The 21,134-nt window shown below is 45.8% G+C and overlaps 2 protein-coding genes across 5 annotated transcripts in view; both read right to left on the bottom strand.

Annotated features, from left to right (window-relative positions):
* Nucleotides 1-565: 565 nt before the first annotated feature.
* On the bottom strand, nucleotides 566-6,520 carry PHYHD1 (phytanoyl-CoA dioxygenase domain containing 1). 2 transcript variants are annotated; one of them, XM_027687540.1, is made up of 11 exons: nucleotides 6,288-6,520; nucleotides 5,347-5,505; nucleotides 4,769-4,844; nucleotides 4,587-4,634; nucleotides 3,155-3,210; nucleotides 2,897-2,959; nucleotides 2,787-2,808; nucleotides 2,301-2,429; nucleotides 1,700-1,816; nucleotides 1,433-1,559; nucleotides 566-1,253 (listed from the first exon to the last, which is right to left on the bottom strand). In XM_027687540.1, the coding sequence occupies exons 1-11, from the start codon at nucleotides 6,318-6,320 to the stop codon at nucleotides 1,208-1,210; spliced, it is 876 nt and encodes a 291-aa protein (XP_027543341.1). In that variant the 5' UTR covers nucleotides 6,321-6,520; the 3' UTR covers nucleotides 566-1,207. The 2 variants fall into 2 exon arrangements, with proteins under 2 accessions (XP_027543341.1, XP_027543340.1); XM_027687539.1 differs by lacking the exon at nucleotides 6,288-6,520 and adding an exon at nucleotides 5,810-6,248.
* Nucleotides 6,521-9,949: 3,429 nt separating this feature from the next.
* Nucleotides 9,950-21,134, bottom strand: part of LRRC8A (leucine rich repeat containing 8 VRAC subunit A) — a 19,788-nt gene continuing 8,603 nt past the window's right edge. For 2 of the 3 annotated variants that reach the window (XM_027687528.1, XM_027687527.1), the window contains exons 3-4: nucleotides 18,287-20,450; nucleotides 9,950-15,225 (exon numbers count right to left, since the gene is read on the bottom strand). In XM_027687528.1, coding sequence (XP_027543329.1) covers nucleotides 14,950-15,225; nucleotides 18,287-20,443 — 2,433 coding nt within the window. In that variant the 5' untranslated portion in view covers nucleotides 20,444-20,450 and the 3' untranslated portion in view covers nucleotides 9,950-14,949. Of the gene's footprint in view, nucleotides 15,226-18,286; nucleotides 20,454-21,134 lie in introns of all 3 variants that reach the window. The other variant, XM_027687529.1, reaches the window with a different exon arrangement.

Raw genomic sequence — 21,134 nt, 5'->3', positions numbered from 1 at the left:
AGTTTCTGAATGCAGAAACTTTGCATTCACTGTTGCTGCTGTTGTGACTACCCAGCTCCCCAGTTCCTGCCCCAGCCACCTGAGCTGTTCCTCTGTGAGGAATTCTTTGCTAGATTCGACCTACTCTGCATTGCTCAAAGGGCTGAAAGGAAACTTTTTCCCTTAAAGAAACTAAATTCACCTCAAAAAAATACCAGGGATAAGCAATATCCATTTGCAAGGGATGAGTCAGTAAGAACTGGGCTCACTCTGCCACAGCTCTGACAGTCTGAGAGTTACTCTGATGTAACTCATGCCTTGGTGACACCAGGCTCATATCTCAGGGTTGACACTGCATCAGTGCTGCTGAAATCACACCTACACAGCTTCTGTGCAGTTCAGGACACAGGCTTGAGCTTGCCTTGGATGTAACTTTTGTTTCCAAACATTCCTTGCTGTGAGGTTTTGGGGGTAGAAATTGTTCTTGTACATATTGAGAGTTCAAACTGCTCATCAGACAACCTGGTGCTGGCCCCATCTGCTGGGAGGTCACACTGTGTCTTCCTCAAAGAAAAGAGGATGGAGATGAAAAGGAGAATTTCTATTCTTTTATTAAGTGCAAGGAGTTGGATTGAGGTTCTTTGCTCCCACCATTTCAACATAAATCTTTAAGAACTGTCATATTTTTAATCAACACACCCAGAGATCAAGCACTCAACCACAGTTTGCTGGGAATACTTAGAAGATTGATTATAAAAAGCAGAGTTCCTGCTTCATTTTGCCCACAACAGGGCTGTTTTAAATCACTGTTACTCCAACAACAGGGCAGAGACCTAAGGGTGAAAGTCAGCCTTCTTCCCATAACATGTTCACCTGCACTGCTGGGATCAACACAGCCAAGAAATGCACTTAAGCTCTTAAACTGAATCTGCAAGAAGAAATACTTCTTAACTGGTCCCAGTCAAGGTGCAGTGGTCTTTACTGGTCTGTTCTCAAGACTGAAGAGGTTTCCTTACTGAAAGGACTGGGTGGCTCCTCTCTCACTACTGCTCCTGCTGCAGCAGGAGGTTCTGTCTCCTGCAGGTGTGTTGGGCTGTGACAAAGGTCCTTGTTCCGAGGATGAAATAACCTGGAGAGCTGCCATAAGGGAAGGTCGTGTTTGAGGGGAACGTGAAGGAACAATCGGGAATATTGATCAGCTATTGACTCCAGAAGCCTGTCACTGCCTTCAAGTGTAGAGCGATGGAAAAGGCAGTTCAGGAGTTGGCTGCAGCCTGGGAAGGAAGGAAGGAAAGAAGGGAGAAAAACAAAACTTCAGAGGCTGTTCCAGTTCTGCAGGTACAAAATCAGTGCTGAGTAGGGCACTACCAGCAACCTGTGACAGACAAGACCACCAGTGACAGTTCATCCTGGCTCCAGCTTCCTCAGCTGCCTGTGAGGATCACGACCTTACCAGTTCTCCTTGCTCCAGCTGGTGCCCTTGGCCTCCATCACGTGGAAGGTGAACGCGTGGCGAGAGGACTCCGAGCTGTTCAGTTCACTCTTATGGACAACTTCCCCATGGATGAGGATGAGTCCACCTGTGGGAAAGAAACCCCTGTACTGCTGTTTTTTTCCGAATGGCGGAAAGCTCCAGCTTTCCAATGGAAGGGTTAAATACAATTTTAGCTCCCTTGTGGTTTCTTGGGCTGTAAAGTGACGCATTTGGGGCTGTTTGTACCTTTCTTTATGGGCAGAGGGATGAACTGACTGTCATCATAGGCTGGCTCTGACCCTACAAACTCCACACATGTTGAGGCACCTGAAGGTGCACGAACCATCCTCCGGGTAATTCCATCTGCAAATCCACAAACACGCAAAAATTAAACATGTAACTACGTTCTGCACAGCAGAGGAACAATATCCATGATTTATCAAACTTTATTATTGCCATATTCAATTTTTCCTTAGTAACTTGGGTGGGGTCTTTTTCATTAAGCAAAGATTTAGGATTTTCCAGCTGTGGAAGAAACAGATAAACAACTGCCTTTTGTTTGACTTTCTGGCCCCTTCTGTGCATTGCAACAGACCTTTTTGGACACAAACAGTCCCAGGCTTCTGCAAAGCCAACCTTTGGTCCATTTATCCTTTCTATAAGAGCATAAATCACAATTCAAGTGCAGCTGACTCCAGGATTTGAGGGATGAGTGCCTTAAAATCTGAAAAGCACTGTTCACTGAGGGAATGTTTGGGTGAGCAGTAATTCAAAGCTGCTTAATGTGCTCTAGAGGTGGTGAAAACAGAATTGGTAACCCAGTAGTGGTCACACACACAACTCTTACTGGTGTGAGAGCCAGGGATGAACCACAGGCAGCCATTCTCCTGTGTGGCATCTTCCAGGGCAATCCAGAAGCCCAGGATCCTGCCCAGAGGCTCCGTGTGCAGGAAGGTGGCATCCTGGTGAGGTGTCACTGCAAGGAGAGATGGTTGTGCATGTCTTTTAATCCCTGAGAAATTCAGTTCCACGAGAAGGACTTCAGGCTTGCACCTCCCTGGCTCAGTGTCCTCCCCTGCCCACCCATCTAAATTAAATCTTACAGTAAAACACCACCTCTCAGGCTGCTGCAAATGTAAAAGCAGCTCTTTGTTCTAGCTGCACACAATGTAGAAACGCTTCTGAAAAACGTGGATTTTTAAAAATAATTTTAAGAAGGTTTGGACCACCAAACTCACAGGCTTAGGTCTGATTCTGAGCCTTTTTCCTGGTAATATTCCTTTCCTAAAGGAGCATTCCCTGTAGAGTGATATAGAGGTAATAAAAGTCTCACCTTCACCACCAATGCCAGGTTGCTGCAAGGAAAGAAAGGTGATGTGTGAAGAGATTCAGAGCTTCCCACCTAACAGGGTCTTTCTTGAGTGACAACTTGAATCACTGTACCTTGAAGATATACATGCTTTGCACAACTACTGGTCTCTCAAGGCCTAGTTTTCTTCCCAATTCCTGCAAGAAAACTTTCCAAGATTTATGTTTGCTGTTTTCTGCACACTATATAACATTATTCTGGGAAGATATTTAAATTTCTTTCCACTGACAAAATGAATATCATTGGGAGTCTAGAAAATTAAGATTAACTACTTCATAATTTATTTATTTATTTTTCCCCTCAGAGCAGTCTAAGAAGCAGTAACAGCTCACCTGCACCTTGGAGGAGTGGGTGATTTGCTTGAAGACAGGATCATAAGCATGTAGAGCTGAGGGGAAAAAAAAAGGTTCAGATTGAAGATTTCCTGAACAGAAGGGAACTTGGCAGCTCTCAGGATGAGCTGCAGAGGCCACAGCCAAGCAGGATAAATTGCAGCCAGAAACTTTCATCCCTCCCAAGATGGATATACATAGATTATCACACCTAAGGTGATAGGACACTCGTAGGTTGTACAATCACACAATCATCATTAGAGATCATAAATATAATCACTTCCTAGCCACAAACTGCAGATAAATAAAAAAAGTGTATAACAGAGTGGAAAAAAAAAAAGTGTTGTGTGATTATATTATGCAAGTGACAACCACTATATGTGACCCTGAGGCACACGGGTGAACACACCCCTTAAAAACACAGTTCTTAAGACCTACCAAAAAAAGGAAGTACTGCAAAAACAAGTTACAGCTTATTTTTTATGCCCTTCAGAGAGCCACAGCCTGCAGGTCAGAGCTGTTTGTGCAGACATTGCTACAACCCAGCTCTGACAAACCCATGAAGCCAAGACTTGGAGTTGTGCCTCCAGCTCGTTGTGATCATTGCTGTGCCTCCAGCTCGTTGCCACATGTCCAGCAGGAGCTGCTCCTGAGCAAGGGATGAGGATGGACTGGACCAAAAGGAGTAATTACAGAAAATTAAGTCTAGAGAAGCCTTTTGAAATGCTAAGTTGCAGAGTCAGCAGGAATCCACAGTTGTTTTCACTTCCCCTGGGGAAAAGCTGAAGTGTAACAGAATGGCAGCAGGCCTGGGAAGGGGAGAGTGTTTTTCCGAGAAAACCCAAGAACAAGAACTCTCAGTACTGTATTTCCAAGTTCAGTGAAGTTTAATCTGAACAAAGTTCATGTGTTTGCAGACTCAGTGAATCCCGCTCTCATTTTCCATGTATTGTTTGAAAACAAAAAGGATCAAAAGCAAGTCCAGTAGCTGGGAGAGAGGAAATAGGTCAAACTGAGACCAGTAAGGGTAAAGAAAAGGTGCTGGTGACACCAGAGGAGGGAAGAACAGCTTTGGCATTGACAACCCAGCATCAGACTGGACACAGAAGGCACAGTTTGATCTGTACCAAATGTGACCCTTCTCGGGTGGTAAATTTGTCAGAGCAAATCTCTTACATAAAAAGCCAAGGGCTGAAGTCCAGCCTTTCCCATGTCAGTGACTCTGAGCTATGCATCGCTGAAAAACCTCCAGAAGGGCTCTTTGAAAAGGACTGAAACAGAAGATTAAGTCCTTTAAGAGCAGAGAGTGAGGGGCAGCATGGAGAGGATTGCAGAGATAGTTATTTACAGGGAGTAGGTCTGGAGAAACCCTCATGGCTGAAAAACACAGCCCTTTTGTCCACCCCCTTCCAAACCCCATCCTTTAACTTACCATGGCCAATCTTGCTGATGGACTTCTCCTTTGGAATTAGAAAGTTCCCTATGAAAAAAAACCACCAGAATTTAACATTGTTTGCAAAGCAGGAATCATCCCTTGATCTGGAAACTGGCCCCTGACCCCTTACTCAGCCTTTTCTCATCTCCTCCCTGTGGCAAACTCAGGCCAGGACTTACCTTTCTTGTCCAAAACACCTTTCTCAAAGAAGAATCTAATCTTGTCTCCACTGGTTAGGAAATAATCCGAGCTACCCTGCCAGGGATAAGAGCCCAGTAAAGAGAGCATCCTTACAAAAACATAAATTAACCCTCAATCAAAGCATTAACACTCACCTGCATCTTTTTTCCCAACAAGATGCAGCATAAACAAAACACAGTGAAAAATCACTCAAAAAGGCTTTTACAGCACTGCTGATTAGAGCTTTACAAGAACCTCTCACACAGAGGCTGCCCTTGCTTTTCTTTTGCTGTCTGCCTGGAAAATAACCATTTTCTGTCTGCAGAACAGAAAATCTGTGAGATTTCTCACAGTGATCTGTGAGAGCTGCTTGTGGCTACCAGGGGCTGAAAGTCACAAATCCTCCCCTTCCCCCTCTGATAAAACCCCACCAAACACTTGCAGAAAGCTGGAGAGCAAAGTTCTCTCATGGTGTTCAGTTAAAAGAAAGAGTCACGTTTCCCCAGAGCGAACCCTGAGCAGCAATTTGCCTTCTCCCTTCCTCCTTCCAGTGCTCCAGCCCTGCCCTTCCCAGTACCTGTGCCTGGAGCTGCTCCTCCTCCCTGGTGGAGAACTCTGTGCGGCAGTGCGGGGGCACTTCCATCCTCTCGATGATTCCCTGGATCTGGCTCCTCATGCTGTCACACTCCTCTGTGCTGAAGAACCCCTCCAGGACAAGGAAGCCATCCCTGTGGAACTGGGAGAGACGGGGTGGCTGCTCCCCTCCAGAGCCCCCAGGGGAAAGCAGCACAAAGCAGGAGAAAACAGTTCTCTTTGCAGGGTGAGAAGCATCCAGCCCTCAGCCCTGCAGCTGGACAGCCTGTTCTTAATGTTGTATTTCAGGAGGGGGACAACATGCTCTTTATCTTTTATTTCTGTTGTAAGAGACTCATTACCAGGCTGAGGCTCCAGACAGTTAAGAACTATCTCAACCCCTCAGTCCTCAAAGCAGAGATCTCACCCTTTGTGGTTTAAGGATAATTTATCTAAGATTAAATTACCAAGCCTGCTAACACAAACAGAGCAGTCATTCCTGTGTGCCAAATCAGAATGAGATTCCTTTACAAGCTGGAAGGCGCTGTTTTCTCTCGGGAAAAAATCCCTGGATGATTTGTCACGGCTGACTACACAATCCCTTACGAAATGAAGTGAACTCTGTTGGCGCTACAGTTTCTTTATATAGAATACCCTGGAGATTATCCTTGGCCAGGCAGATTTCGAGTTCAGGGCTGAGAGTTGAGCAGCACAGACAGAGGGACAGGGGGGAAATTCCTCCAAGAGCTCTGCGGGACACGTTGCCCTCTGGAAGAGTTTGTCAGCACGACACTCACACACTCAAAATTAACGTAATACAAGAAGCTGGGGGGAATATAAAGTGTTTGTAAAGCAGATTTCAGGGCCAGGTTAACTAGCAGTGACTAATACAAGCAGTGTCACTGCACTGGGGACGTGCTCCCTCCCCGGAGAGCAGCTCCTTACCTTCTGGATCTGATCCTGGCTTACAGAGGCCATCGGGACAGAAGCTCCCCAGATCCCAGCACCTCCACGATGCCACGCGGGCTCTGCAGGGCTGACTCTCCGCCTCTCCACGTGATCCTTGCCCCAGCATGTGATAAAAGCCAGCGCTGGACACCCAGACTCTTGCGCAGCCACCGGAGCTGCTGCTCCAGGAATTCTGTCCCCATTCCTGGTGGCTCTTTGTTCCTGGCAGAGGCATTCGGGGCTGCACGGTTTGGCTTTGGCTCTTGGTGGTAACAAAGTGCACAAAAACTGCTCGAGTGGACTTGCAAACTTGATTAATTTTTTATCCCCAAGGAGGAATCATTTTCCATTACTAACTCAGATTTAAAAAGTAGAGCAGTTAAGCTGGTAAACACGGGGGTAAAATAGGATTCAATGAAAACATATGGATGTCTTAAAACAAATTTAAAGTGGTGGTTCAGGCTCCTATAGAGTCCTTTTTGCTCAGTCAGTGAGTCCTGCAGGTGCTTCACTCACCTCAAGGGGCTCCAACAACCCAGGAAGTGACAAATAGGTGTTAAAACTAAAGAGCTTTCCCTGAGGGTTTGGTACAACCCATAGAGAATATTTCTGGGTTTATGCCCAGCTGCTCTTTGGCGATTTCCACCTTCCCTTGCTCGGTTCACTCTCCTGCAGCTCCCCAAGTGCATGTATTATTTACAGCTAAGTAAACCCAAACCCAGGCAAAGTTCAAACCAGAGAGAAAACGCACTAAGTGGGGCTAAAAGGCGGCAGAGGGAGGAACAGCCTCCAGCCCAGCGGTGGCGCTCCCAGCCAACACATCCCTCCCATCCCGCAGGAATCCCTCGGGAAGGCTTTTCCCTGTAGAGAAAAGCGTGTTTGGTTCTTACGGGAAACCCCGAAAACACCCTTTCAGCAGCACTTCCCAAAAAAAAAACCCACCACGGGGGCGGGTTCTTGCATCACTCACGCAGCCGAAGGAAAACCCAGCAAAAGGAAGGAATGCAAAATGCTCCCAGGAAGGTGTTTACATCCCAGCGACTGGAAATCCGCCTTAGAGAGGGGTTGTCTGAAAAAATTAAGTTTTCTATTCTGTACGGGAATCGACTGTAAATAAAAATCCCTGCACATCTTAAAGTATTTTTCCTTTTTTTTTAATAAAGGGGGAATTCAGTGTTTTCACTGGAAAACATCTTTTTTTGAGCATTTACAACTTGTTTTCAAGCTTTTCCCTGCTCACAAGAAGATATGAATTGAGTAGTTTAAAAAGCTAAATTTTGCCAGATACTTTATTCACTGGGCTACCGGGGGAATCAATCAGCCTCCCGTGTTGAAAAGTTAAAAAAAATATTCAAGTAGTTCCTCCTTCCTCTTAACAGCCTCTCACCAAGCGATGGAGCAGAAGATGTGTAACCAGTGGGGGAAAAAAAACCTGCTGTAGCTGTTGCCTGGAAGTTGATCCTGTGACCCACCTCACCCCTCCCTGGGAGGCAGCAATCCTGGAGAAACACTCCAGGAAAACACTCCCGTGCCACTCCTCAGTCCCTCTTTGTGTCACCTCCGTCATCATCGTGTCATGTACCTCACATTCCCAGACAGGGTTTTTTCCAGCAATTTATCACGTCACCGTCTCCACTCCCCACCTTACGCACACACAGTGACCTCAGAGGCTGGTTTGGGTCATGCCATGAGGGCAAACCACAGTTTTCCTGTTCCATGGATTGTTTGGAGCAATATAAACAGCAGATCACGGCAGGCAGGAGAGGCAGCCCATCCCTGTTCCAGGAGCTTCCAGTCTCTGTCCTTAGGAGTCCTCCAGTTCTTTGCCACTCCAGCCATGCCCCTATTTTGAGTCTCAGAAACACCTTTTCAGCAAGAGGAAAACCACTCCAGCCACATAATGCCCATAAAAAGTCAAGGAGAAGGATGCTACCTCTATAAATCCTTCTCTCCTGGTAAGTTTAAATAGGAAGGTTGAAAGTACTCAGACAAAACTGGGAAATGGCCCCTTTTCCTTCCCTTTCTCCCCTCCAAGAGCTTTTTTTTTGCAGACTATTCACATTTTCTCCTGCCAGCTCTGCAAGAAACTTCTGGCAAACTCCACTGGAGGCTGGCAGAGCTCATCCCATGTCTGTAGGAAAGGTACAGCTCAAGTGTTTCAAATGCCTTTTGGACTGGCACAATTATCCTAATTTCCCCCTCAATAAAAGAGCCTATTGAGACCATTTGGAGCCAAGCCAGTTCTCCAGAGCCAACTCAGCACTCCCACCAAAACTGCTGCTGCCAGGGTTATCAAGGAGGAAAAATTTCCACTGGATCTCCTCACCTCTCCCAGAGTCTTTGATAGGATCAGCAACAAGTGACAGAATATTTAATGAGAAACAGCAAAGGAAGCACAACAACCATAATGAATATCTAAATTTAACCAGTAGTTAAAGTGTCATAGATACTCAAATAGTTGTTTTCCCTGTACTGGCAATCTGCTCTCAAGTTAACAGAAGCCTCAGAAATGCAGTAATTTTCCATCAAGAGAATTCTTATTAACAGGTAAACCCAAGAATCAGCAAGGTAAAAAGCTGACGGTGCAGCAGGGCTGGAGGATTTTACTGGAATAAAACCAATATAGTTCCAGCTGCCTCTATTGAACCTTTATGCTTTTTAGTGAGCTACACAGAAAATTTGGAATTATCATGATTAGAAGTCTTTTTCCAACAAGGATAGATCAGTTCTTTCCCCGTTCCTGTATCGAAGTCCTGCAGGAATCCAAGAAACAGGTTTTTTTGATGGCACCTTTTATTCTTTCTTTTTCTCAGCTCCTGACAGAGCAGCTGAATCCTTGCCAAGAGGAGCTGAGGTCCAGGTGAGCCTTAAAGGACAAGGGGGGTCTTGTCCTCTCCTTTTTTGGTTCAGTCCTGCCACACATTTCATTAGAACTCAGCAATAAGCAGCATCTCAAACTCCCACCTTTCACCTGTTTCAGAGCCTGCTCACGTTTTCTGTCACTGAAGTGGGGCCAAGGTCACTGTGGTCAAGGAGTCACGGACAAAGGAAGTGAGGGAAAGGCAAAACACAAGAGAAACACCTTTGTACACAACAGAAGAGCTGCACAGAAACTCACATGGGCTTTGCAAGTCACAGGCTGGTTCTCTGTAAATCATCACAAACTGGGAAAAGACACCATTTGCCAGCATTTCCAGCTAAGGAGTGTGTGGGGTGGGCAGACACTGAAATAACTTGTTAGCAGCAGTTGTCTGAAGACAATTCCTGTGGCAACAGGCAGTTTTCTCCATTGCCTTCACTCCCTATCCCTCTGCTAGGGAAGGAGAGCCAAATATGCAGTTTGAAAACCCACCTGAGTTTCCATAGGCTTGTGCAGACAATCCTCCAGCAGCCTTAAATTCAGGAACAGAAACTGTTTCAGGCACTTGTTGAAGCGATGGTGAAATCCATAATGCAGCCCAGGCCTCTCTTTCTCTGTACCTCTGCTTAATTCACAAAGGATTGTCATAATCCACAAGGGCTCAATAAAACAAACCAATAATCCTACACAATAGCTGGAATTTTTAACCTCTGTCTTCTGAAAAGCAAGAGGACGGAAGGCCAAGTGACTTTACACACAGGAAACACCAAAGAAAGCAGACAGAGGAGGAAAATGCAAATTAAAACTTACAACTTTTATTCTGTTAAAGTGTCCAGTCGTACAAGTCTTTCAGAGCAAACAAGGGCAGCTTCAGTGCCCCCAGGGAAGGTGCTGCTGATCAGCTGCCCAAACAATCCCAGGTACAAAGTGAATGTCATGATTCTGAAATGTTACACTGAGTTGCAGGTCTCAGATGCCAAACCACAGCCCTGCTCCTGCATTTCCACAGTGGGAGTGAGCCATGTTTAAGCCATGAGTGGTGTCTTACTGCAATGGGCACATCTGTCAGCTGGAAAGATGACTCAGGCTCAGTAGCCCCCTTCTCAATAAGTCTCCTCTAGAAAAATTCCCCCATTGTTCAATAAAACTCCTTTAAAGGAAACGGAGGGAGGGATGGGAAATTCCAGGAATCCTAAATTAAGCCTTTGTATGAACTCACACAAAGTTCACCCCTTTGCTGTTGGGGTCCAGCAATTCAAGTGCAGCTACTTTTGAAACAGGATTTTGGAGAGATTTCTGGAGGGTTTCACACTGCCAAAGCAGTGGAGTATTAACCAACCTCCTGGAGGGGGGGGACAATATTCCCGCCCTCTTCCAGTTGTGCTTCCTGCACTGTCAGAACACAGGTAGGACTAAAAACTCATTTGGTTTTGGCACTTGCTCTGGAAAACTCCACAATCCATTGTGTGGCCAAACAGCAGGGTTAAAATGGAATAATCTTCCTATTCAGCATCCCCATAGTCTTACCTTGGGCAGCTTTCAGAGCAGATGACTTACAGTATGACAATATTGTCTGGCAGTGAGAAATCACACCAGAAATCAAGAAATCTCTCCATGGTTGAAAGGAAAAAACCCAAGGGAACACACCCAAGGGAGCAGCTGCCCCTGGGGAGACCTCACATTAACAGATCTCTAGAGAAGGCACAGACTAATGAGGGGGAAAAAGTTACTCCTCCCCTGAAGGAAGACTAAAAATATTTTAAAAATCCAAAGAACTCAAACCATTCAAAAGCAGAGAAAAGGTAAGGAAAGGAAACAATGTCACAGCTGGGGAATCAATAATATTTGGAACTTTTTTCCATACAGCTCATCCTCTGTAAAGGATGTGCTATTGTTCTCAAAATTCCTAGAATTAATTGTTAGAGAAGGGGAAAAAAAAAAAAAAGAGGACTTCAGTATGGTTCAGCAACAGAAAGCCACTTAATACTATTTATGGTAGTGAACACCAAGAACTTTAATTAAAATGGAGTGAGCTAAATGAAGCATATAAATGGTAATAAGAAAAAATAAAAAATGAGGTAGGATATTATCAGGAAGTGACAATTAATACCAACAACAGCACATCATGAAAGATACCTGTAACAGCTATTTATCCACTCAGACTGGCACAGTAAATCACTTCCAGCTGCTGAATTAACTGGGGATCAAATAATAAAATCAGAAAGCATCTGAAACACAGAACAACTTCAGCTCACATTCCAGTGCAGAGTGTCAGAGTACAGCACGAGTTAACACAATTCATAGGTTTGGTATTCCTTGCTTTTCAGCTGGTTCAAAATAATTAGTTGCAATTTATCACTTTTTGGGTTATTTAGCAGGAAAGGTAAAGTGCACGTTACTAACCTTGGATGCTAACACGGGATGAGCCTGTTTGTGATCTCCAAGAACTTGTTCAGCTCAGAAGTGCTATTAAGGAAACAGGTGGGTTTAATTCAAGTCGCTGTATGGTTTAGCAGCTAATAAATAATCTGTTTTGCTACTACCAGAGTGCTTTGAAAAGCCTGTCAGGAGAACAAGACACTGACCAGACCACTGACTGTCTGCTTAAGCTGAATGCTTTTCATGAACACACAGTGTCAGAAATAAACCCCCTAATCTTCAGTTTGATGGAAACTTAAGGGAAAATAGGGAATATTCACTGATGGAATACCTGCAAGTGAGGGAGGATTGTTGATGTGAGCCCATCCCTCACAGACTGAGCAAACCAGACAAGTTTTGCAGCAGTCCTCAGTCATTAGCATGTTCAGGACTCACGGTCTAGACCCTGTCCTTGGAAGTTTTAAAGCTTTTTCCACCTCATCATACAAGAGAAACACTCTGGAATCAGTAGCTCTTTAAGGGAGACCAAGCAGCACAGATCAGGAGTAAATAACTCATATTGCTCTTTCAGAGTGACAATGGATTTGTGCCACCTCTGTTTATGTTACAAAATGTCACCAGATTGCTCATCCCAATTTTACCGCACAGGTAGTTCTCAAGCCCTGGCAGCCATAACCAAAAAAGTTAAGCTTGGAATATTGCAAGAGCAGCACAAAGCTGGTGTTTTCATGCATGATCAATACTGGCCGGTCTCAGAGCTCAGCCCAGGGCAGTCTGAGCTCTGTGACTGGTGTTCCCCTGTCCTGCTGGGATCCAGAGCAGGTCAGGAGCCTTGCAAGCTTCTAGAAGCACTGCAGCACTTTCAGGAGCTGCTTAGAGAAACTTCTAACTCAGCTGTGCAAAGCTGAGTCTGGATAACTAAGACCACAGCTGCAATCAAGAGTCAAAGCACTCATCTGCTATCCAGACATCCAGGAGAAATCCCTTTGCTCCTGGGAGCCCAGTGAAACTCCTGTGAGGTGCTTTGCCCTTTCAGCCCTGCCTAGTCTAAAATACATGTGTAATAAAGCAGTTACCAGTGGCCTTGGATAGCAAAGAGAGTTCAAGTTCCAGGCAGTGGCCATTACTCTCCACCACTATCTTTTGGTACAGAGTAAGGAGGCAAAAAACCAGTTTCCTTCACCATCCAAACAGCTCCCACATCCACCACAGGGAACTGACTGGAAAACAGCATTACTGCAGCTAAGCCTGAAGCCATTCCTGCTTTACTCAAGAAGCATAAGCCCATCTAACAATTTCTGTGATCCAAAATGCTCATGCAATCCAAAATCCAATCCAATCAGCATCGGTCCTTCCCCATCCTTTCAGCAGTGGCCCCAACCCTAACACAATTTCAAGACACTAACCCTATTAGAAGCCAGAAAAGCTTTTACAGTACCTTGCCTCCTAGATGGAGATTTAATTATAGTATCCTCTGGACTGTTTAAACTTTTCATAATGAATGGACTAAGGGAAGCAAAATTTACATTTTTCTTAAAAGCAGTTTTATAAACAGATCTCCTGATTTTAATGTAGCTTTATTTAAGCGTCTGAACATCAACAAATCCAGAGTCCAGTTAACATTGTTCATGGTTTCAGCATATTTAGGATATATATATATAATTCATATCTTACATCTGATGAAGAAAGCCACAGTGTGCCTGACTGCCCCAAGATCCACGGGATCACCACAATTCCCTAAGCCACAGCACTCGCTGGCAGCTCGCCGGGAATCACTTTGGATGCAGCTTCCCCCTCTGTACCCATGGGAGGCCTCCAAACTTCTCATGCCTCAGCTTGCAGCACTTCACCTTGGAGCCAACCTGCTGGTCTGTTGCAGAGTGTTACAACCAGGACCTGTAGGTCCAGGAGCCTCCTCTTCCTCCTGATGGAAAAGTGCAGATCTGGGAGTACTGGAGGCACACCTTATCCACCCACCTTAAGGACATGATTACCAGGAGCTATTACATATTATCTGCCTCTGCCAGGCCAGGAGGTTGAGAGCTTTTTGTCAAAGAACACCAAACAGGTCAGGCTTGTTTCAATAGAGACTGTTCTATTCCAGGGAGCCAGAAGAGCTCAGTCCACAGAGGATTCTCATTCTCCTCCTTAACACTGAGGGAATGAAAAGGAGAAGAAACAGGAGGAAAGGTTTCTTTTCCAGCACCAGGTTTAACCAGCATTAGCCTGTTATTTAGGTCAAGAGGTGTAACAGGAACTGACAGCTGTTAAAGGGAAGAGAACAACAATCAAACAGCTCTGGAGACTGCATCCATGAAAAACACCAGCAGAGCATCGAACAACTTAATTTAACAACTTGATTGTAGGGGAAGGCAGGATGGGGGACAAGAGGTGCAGAGGAAACCTGAGTTTCCCCTCCAAGCCCAGGTGAGCCCTGACACACTGGCCAATTGTACATTAGTACTTGATATGTAACAGAATACCAGCAATTAAAAAGTTGCTTGAAAACTAAAAGCCAGATCCTGAAGCAACTCGATGCTTCTGAGAGAGTAGATTAGACAGTCCAATTGCTCTTTATCCAACTCATCTCTCACTTGCACTGTAACCATCCGTTTCAGAACAGGCTAAAGCTTTGGAATTGTCAGTTAGTGCCTCCAGCACATCAGCTGGAGAAGGATGCTGTGTGATCTACTCATCAGCACAAGTGATTTGAAACCTTTGAAGTAGTGCAATCTTAAGGGAGCAGATAGTTTGGTTCCTTCTCCAGGGGCAGAGGAAAAGGTGTAGAGTGCAAAGGGGCAAGATAATTAGTAAAAAAAAAAAAAAATTAATCCTGCATTCAAGCGGCTGTGAGATGTTTATCCCCCAAATCCCAATGCCAGCATCCAGGTAAAATCACCTGTTTGTGTCCCATCCCATCCCACTGGGGGCCTCACTGACTGGATCTGAGTCAGAGGGGAACAGTACCCGGTGTCATAGAGATGAAAGTTCAAGAGGTTTCCTGGCTCTTGGTCTTTGCTTGCAGGACACTGGACTCTCATCCCTGGTACATATAAGCCCTATTTGGAGCAATGCAGCAATCCCCACATTCCTTTTCTCCTCCATTCAAAGGTCATTTCTTCTCACCCACCATCCACCTCACCCCAGTTCCTGTCCAGAGGAACAGCAACACCTCTAACTCCCACTGGCCCTTGCTCAGAGGCTGATTAATCTGTCTTGATCCTCATCCTGATCCCAAGCTTCCCCCATCCTGCATCTGAGGCAAGAAGCTGACTCTGAATGAGTCACATTTGTCAAGGACTCCTTGGCCAGTCTGGTAGTGATCGGAGTGGAGAAAGGGGAGCATCTGGGGAAAAGGGGGCTGGAATGGCCTTTTGCTTCCTGCTAGTTGGTCAGAGGCTTTTCCCTTTTCCCAGGGGTTCAGGCTTGCTCTTTGTCTGCCCTCCAGAGCCGCTCCTTGACCTCCAAGGGCAGGGTGTTGAACAGGTCCTCCTCCACCACGAGCCCGCTGCGTTTGAGCAGGGGGCACTCCCCCAGCTCCACGGGCAGGCACTCCAGGCGGTTCCCTCGGAGCTCGATCTGCGACAGGTTTGTCAGCTCCCCCACCCGGGATGGCAGCGACTGCAGCACATTGTTGCCCAGGTGCAAGGTCCTCAGCTTCCTGCACTGGAACAGCTCTGGTGGGAGACTCTCAATCTGGAAAAAAGAAATCAGTTATGGGCAAGGTCTCGAGCAAACACGGACAGGTAAGAGACCAGCAAGCCTACAAAATGTTTCAAGGTTTAAGGAGTAACTGGTTTCAATCATCCGTTTCTCCCTTAATAAGCTCCTGCTTTCCATCATAAGGTTTGTTCCCAAAGTAAAAGCCACTATCCCATGATTCTATGGAGTCTTCTTTCAGGCAGTTCTATGGACTCATCTTTCAGTTATCAGAGATCACCAGTGATGGTGGTTAAGACAGATGTTGTCCCCCAGGATAGGATTAGAGGACCAGAAGCCTGCTCACCTCTTACCTAAGCCATCACATACTTCCATCAGTACTAGCTCCTTTCCACCCCAAATCCTTTATTCTGTCATTGCATCACAGCTCCTTTGCTTTAAGCAGCCATTGCAGAGTTGGTCTTAATACTCAACATCAAAGATTGGATTTAGTCAGGACTTCTAGTTTGGCAGTGAGAGGCTACGGGGGTACAACCTCCAGGCCCTGAAAACCAGGACTATTCTTCCATCGTTTCCATCGTAGAGCTGTGAAATGTTACAAAGATTTCCCAGGCTTCAAATCATGGGGGTTTTTTACACTGCCAAAATGCAACAACAGCAGCAAAATGAAGCCACCAGCTGGTAGCTTTCCCACCACCACCTTCAGGTAAACAGGAATCACTAATTTAATAAGGCTTATTTCTAGCAAATCCTTTTAATAGTCCAGCCCTCCCCAAGAATTTCTAGGAAAAACTATGGCTAAGGTTTAACAAACACTAGGCTAGGGACTAAACGTAGCAATTCAGGATTCTCCCCTTAATTCAAAGTCTCAGCTTGGAGGCTGTCATTTGCCTTTAAATGCAAACATGACCTTTTTAAAACTCAAATTATGCATGATATCATTCATGGCTAAATTAGTCTGTAATCCATTCCGAATGAGGGGAAGCCTAAGGAAAAGCCAAGATGAGACCAGACCAATTAAAGACAGTTCAATGCAGTCATTGTTACTGGTACTGGAGTGTTTTGCAAACAGCAACATGCAATCAAATGATCACAGACTCTGGAAAATAATAGTGTTATTTAAGGGACAAGTATTGGTTTAGGAAGGAAGCAATGTGCTATAACAGCCTTGCTTTCCAGAATGGGACAGTTGTACCAGCCAATTCCAGAAGTCTCTATTTACTGAGACTGCTGAGCTCACAGTTTAAATAATTCCTGGCCTTGGGAATTGTCAGTCTATCGGTCCTTGTGTTTCTTGCTCTTTACTGGTAGTAACCAGGCTGTCAGAACCCCAGGGCAATTCCGGCCTTGCCCAGGCACCTGCTGAAGGCACAAACAGGTTGGCTGTTCCACTGGGTCCTCACCACCTTTTGTTTCCAAACACACCCAAGCCAAGGCTGCTCCAGCCTTCCTATTGCATGTTTTCTTCAGAAATGGGTGGTGCCACACTGTGCTGCAGAAAATGGAGCTGCCTCCCACTCCTCTCATCCAAAAAACGCTCCACCCCTAAACTGCAGAGGATGCACTGCAGATTAACCCTGTGCTGTGCCTGGCAGGCTGCCAGGAAACAACTGGTACAGAATCATCCGAGTTCTGACCAGGAACACACCATGAAGTTCACCAGAGTTTCAGCCACCCACACAAACAGATCCAGAGCTGGGAAAGCTGAGGGAGCAGCTGTTCAGCTGGGATTGCTGAACTGCTTGTCTGCTGCCACTTTGCAGAGGCACAACACAGACCCAAACTTTCAGACACCAACCCCAAACTGTGGCTGGAGTTTTAGGAACCCTGTGTAAAACTGAACAGCATAAGCAATTAAGTACTTGATTGGAGAGCACTTCTGTGAAAAGCCAAACCACACTTGAGCTGCTCTGTGTCTCACAGGCAATCTGGCAGTGCTCAGGCAGGATTACATCTTGCCAACAGCACTAAGGACTTGATGTAGGGCAGTGGAAACCAGCATTGCTCCAGGACAATTCTGCTGGGTCCCAAAAGAACCCAGAAGCAACTAATTAAATCTGTTTGCAATTCAATTTTGGGTGACAATAAACTCCAAGAGAAAAAGAGTGTCCGAGGAATTTGCAGATGGAACGAATGAAAGCTTCAACTTTGTCAGACATGGTAAATGAAATCTCCTTAGTCCCAAACAAAGGAACAAAGATTCAGGAAAAAACACATGGGCATAGTTTGCTTTAAGCAAATAAACACCCTCCAACACAAGCCAAAAAACAGTTTATGGTAATTGGGCACATTTGGTCATTCCCTGTAATGTGCCCTGCACTGAGACTGAAATGTAAGGCTTAGACCTAACCCATCTGGGATTACACAGGAAAACCCACAGCAAAGTGCCATCATGTTTTCTCCCCTCTGAAAAAGTCAAGGAATTTCCACAGTTCACACTTTTCCATATGACTGCCACTTGCTAAACTTTGTTTAGTTCCCCCTGCCCTGAGTCAGGACACTGCAGAAGTTGCCTTGCTCCCTCCAGAAGTACTTTCGTGGAAGGAGACAATCCATCTTAAAAGTGAGAGCTTAAGAACCATTTTTCCCAACTCTGTCCATATCCAGCTTCTCACTTAGAACACCAAACTATGGAGCATTCCCTGGAAATGCAAAGTACTCCAAGCAAGGCTGTAAGCCACACACATGCACACCCTAGATGGCTGCTGCCATAGTGTATGTACATGTCTGAAGTACACAGGCTTAAGCACATAGTTTTATATTGACTAGTTTCTCAGATCTCCATTTTAAGCCCAAAACAGATGTGAATCTAAAGAAGACAAGCTTCCAGCTGCAGGCAGGATTTCCAAACAGCCTCCAACTGTTACTTGGAAGGAGTCTCACTGTTAAGAGAGGAAATGCTCCAGAACAAGGGCTCTTGGAAGACAGGCTTACCCCATAGTTATCTGCAATGTTTTGCCTTAGATAAACCCCTGAGAGAAAAACAAAAGGCAGTGCCAGCAGTACCCACAGACCACTGTAGCACATTTAATCACCCAGATAACACAAGTGCCAGCGTTATTTACTCACACCGGAGCTCAGCTCCGTGCTCACTTACCCTGTTGGCTGTCACAGCCAGATTCTGCAGGTTTTGAAGAAGTCCAACATCTGGTGGTATGAAAGTCAGGTTGTTGTGGCTGAGATCCAGGTACCGGAGTTTCCGGCAATAGAAGAGCTGGGTGGGGATCTTCTCTATCTTGTTGCGGTTCAGGTAAAGGCGCTCCAGGTTGGTCAGGTTGCCTATCTGCATGGGGATGTAGGCAATGTGGTTGTACCACAGCTTAAGGCAAGTGAGACGATGCAAGTGCTGGAAGCTGATGATTTCCTCAATGGTCTTTAGGTTATTGTCCTTCAGGTCTATCTCCTGCAGATTGTGGAGGCTAAAGATGGAGTGGGGAATGCGTTCCAGGTCACACCGGATCAGCTCCAGCTCTGTCAGGTTGACCATCTTCTTAAGGCTGTTGAGGACAATGAGCTTGGTGCCCTCGTTGTTGATGGAAAGCTTCTGAAGGTGCACACCAACATCTGTAACCACCTGGGGTAGCTTGGTGAGGTTACTCTTCATCCTCAACACCTTCAGCCTCTTCAGCTCCCTCAGTCCGTCTATCACAATGTACCGGTTGTTTTCAGCACTCAAATTCCCTGTCAGATGAAGTTCCTCGAGTGTCTTCAGGCTATAAATCCAAAGAGGAATCTCCTTGATGTCTGTGAACTTGATGTGGAGAGATTTCAAATTCTCCCTCAAGAAGGCAAGGGCTGGAGCCTCAATTTTGGCAGCTGTGTGGTAGAGCCACAGTTCCTTAAGGCTGGTGAGCTGAGCAATGCTTGGGGGAATAGTGACATCAGGGATAAGCTCCAGCTTCAAGACCTCCAACTCAATGAGGTCAAAAACCGTGTCAGGAATGCCACTCAACATGAAAAGATGCAATTCCAGCTTATCCTGAGAGTTTTTGGTGATCCTCTGGCGTAGTTTCTCCAGAGTCCACTCATTGTTGAGGTTCAGCTGCCGCAGTTTGTTCTCGCTCACCTCTGACAGAAAGACAGCAAAGCGCTTGGAGTAGAGGGGGTCGTACTGATCGATCAGATGGAGCATGAAAGCAAAGTCATTTTTCACATCAGGAATGTCACTGTAACTGCTCTCCTCCCGGATGGACTCAAAGGAGTATTTCTTGAGTGACCGCCTCAGCATCCACCACAGCGTGTACATGCAGATCAGCCCGTAGAAAATCACCAGGCTGATGTAGAAAGAGGCCAAGATTTTGAAGAGAGTGGCCAGAGGGTGAGCACAGCGGTACATCCTGTAGCCAGTCAGGCTCTCAATGTCCACCTTACAGTCCACGTCAAACGTGATGTTGTTGACATAGTACACGGTGTAGCAAATGATCAGAATGAACTTGATGACTTTGATTATGGTCTGTCTCATGTACAGGCGATAAACTATATCTCCCTCTTCCACGTGAGTGCGGAACTTCTTCACTTTCTCAAAGAGTGCTTTGGCCTGTTCCCCTTCCTTTTTGTCCAACACACCAGTCTCAGACCGGTCCACAATCCCTTGCTCAATTCGAGACTTGGTTCTCTGCAGCATGGGAACAGTGGCTTCCACATCCTCACTGACCGTGGAGGATTTCTTGTCCATGGAGCCATTCATTTTCCCAAACGCTGGTTTGGTATCACTCTCTTCCACCACTGTCTCAGATAATGCTCTCGTTGTCCACGGAGAGTCAAAACACTTAAGCAAAATAGACACAAAATGCTCCAGCTTGGAGCTGGTCCTTGGGAACTTGAACCAGAAGTTGCTACAAGCCAGAAAGATGAGGGTGTGTAGCAGCACTAGATAAGGAAAATACTTGGCAAACCAGTGGAGGCGGTTCTCATAACACACCGCGTCCACATAGTTGTACTGGTGCCGGTCCAGGTCGTATCGGATCCCCGTGGGCCCCGTGTCCGCAGAGGGAACTAGACTAGTGTTATAGTAGCTACGCTCCGGGGTTGCCGCTGTCCATCCCCTCACAGAGTCATTGCAAGAGTCTTTGGTAACCCATTTACAGGGCAAACAGATCATTTTGTCCTGGGTGACCTGCAGCGTCCCCCCAAACACCGCGATCATGAGCATCACTATGGAGATGTAGTCCGTGAACACGTCCCACCACGGCTTCAGGATGCGATAGGCCGGCTGAGTGTCGGCGAAGTAGCGCAGCTCGGTGACTGGAATCATGGTTCACCTGAAGGGAAACCAGAAACAGCTCAAACTGTTTTGTTCTGCTTCACAAGAGGCCATCAGAACAGTCCTGCTAAGTGCTGGCACAGCAGGACTGGAATTAGCCAAGACACAATTTCAAGTCACTGGCAGACAAATGAATGAGGCTTCCTGTGAGTCATTTGCCACAGCTGAGGCTGTGAAGTTCATTTCAGTCTTCCCTGACAGATGAACTGTCAAAAAACCTCACAACTGGTGTTTATCATTAGCAGTTTGTGGAGCAAAACATTCACACTTAAAGGAAGCTCACAGGGCAGATTTCAATTCCCTTGATCAACCAGTATTTGGAAATTTACTGTTTTATCCAGGGATTCTGTTTCAGGGATGAAGGAGTTTGCCAGCACTGTTGGAAGTGATAAAATCCACACACAGAGATTAGCTGTCATGAGTTCGTTACTCATGTTGTTTGCTTTTACATAAAAATCCTGTCTATGTGTGGTTCTCAAACTGCAGGGGCAAGGAAAAAGACCTACATACAATACAACTATATTTCCCAGAACCACTTAATTGATGCAACTCATCAACACATTCATAAAGCAAGCTGGAAAAGAGAAAAAACATTGCCCAATATCATGACTTTTCCTTCCCTGTAAGTACTTTTGGCTTCCTCCCTTTGAGTTAATTCTCTAGGGAAAGATTAGTTTTCTTG

Source organism: Neopelma chrysocephalum, unplaced genomic scaffold (genome assembly GCF_003984885.1).
Source record: "Neopelma chrysocephalum unplaced genomic scaffold, ASM398488v2 Primary Assembly neopelma1_74, whole genome shotgun sequence".
Lineage (NCBI taxonomy): Eukaryota > Metazoa > Chordata > Aves > Passeriformes > Pipridae > Neopelma > Neopelma chrysocephalum.
Note: the sequence above shows the minus strand (reverse complement) of the source record. Positions and strands in the feature narration are given on the sequence as shown.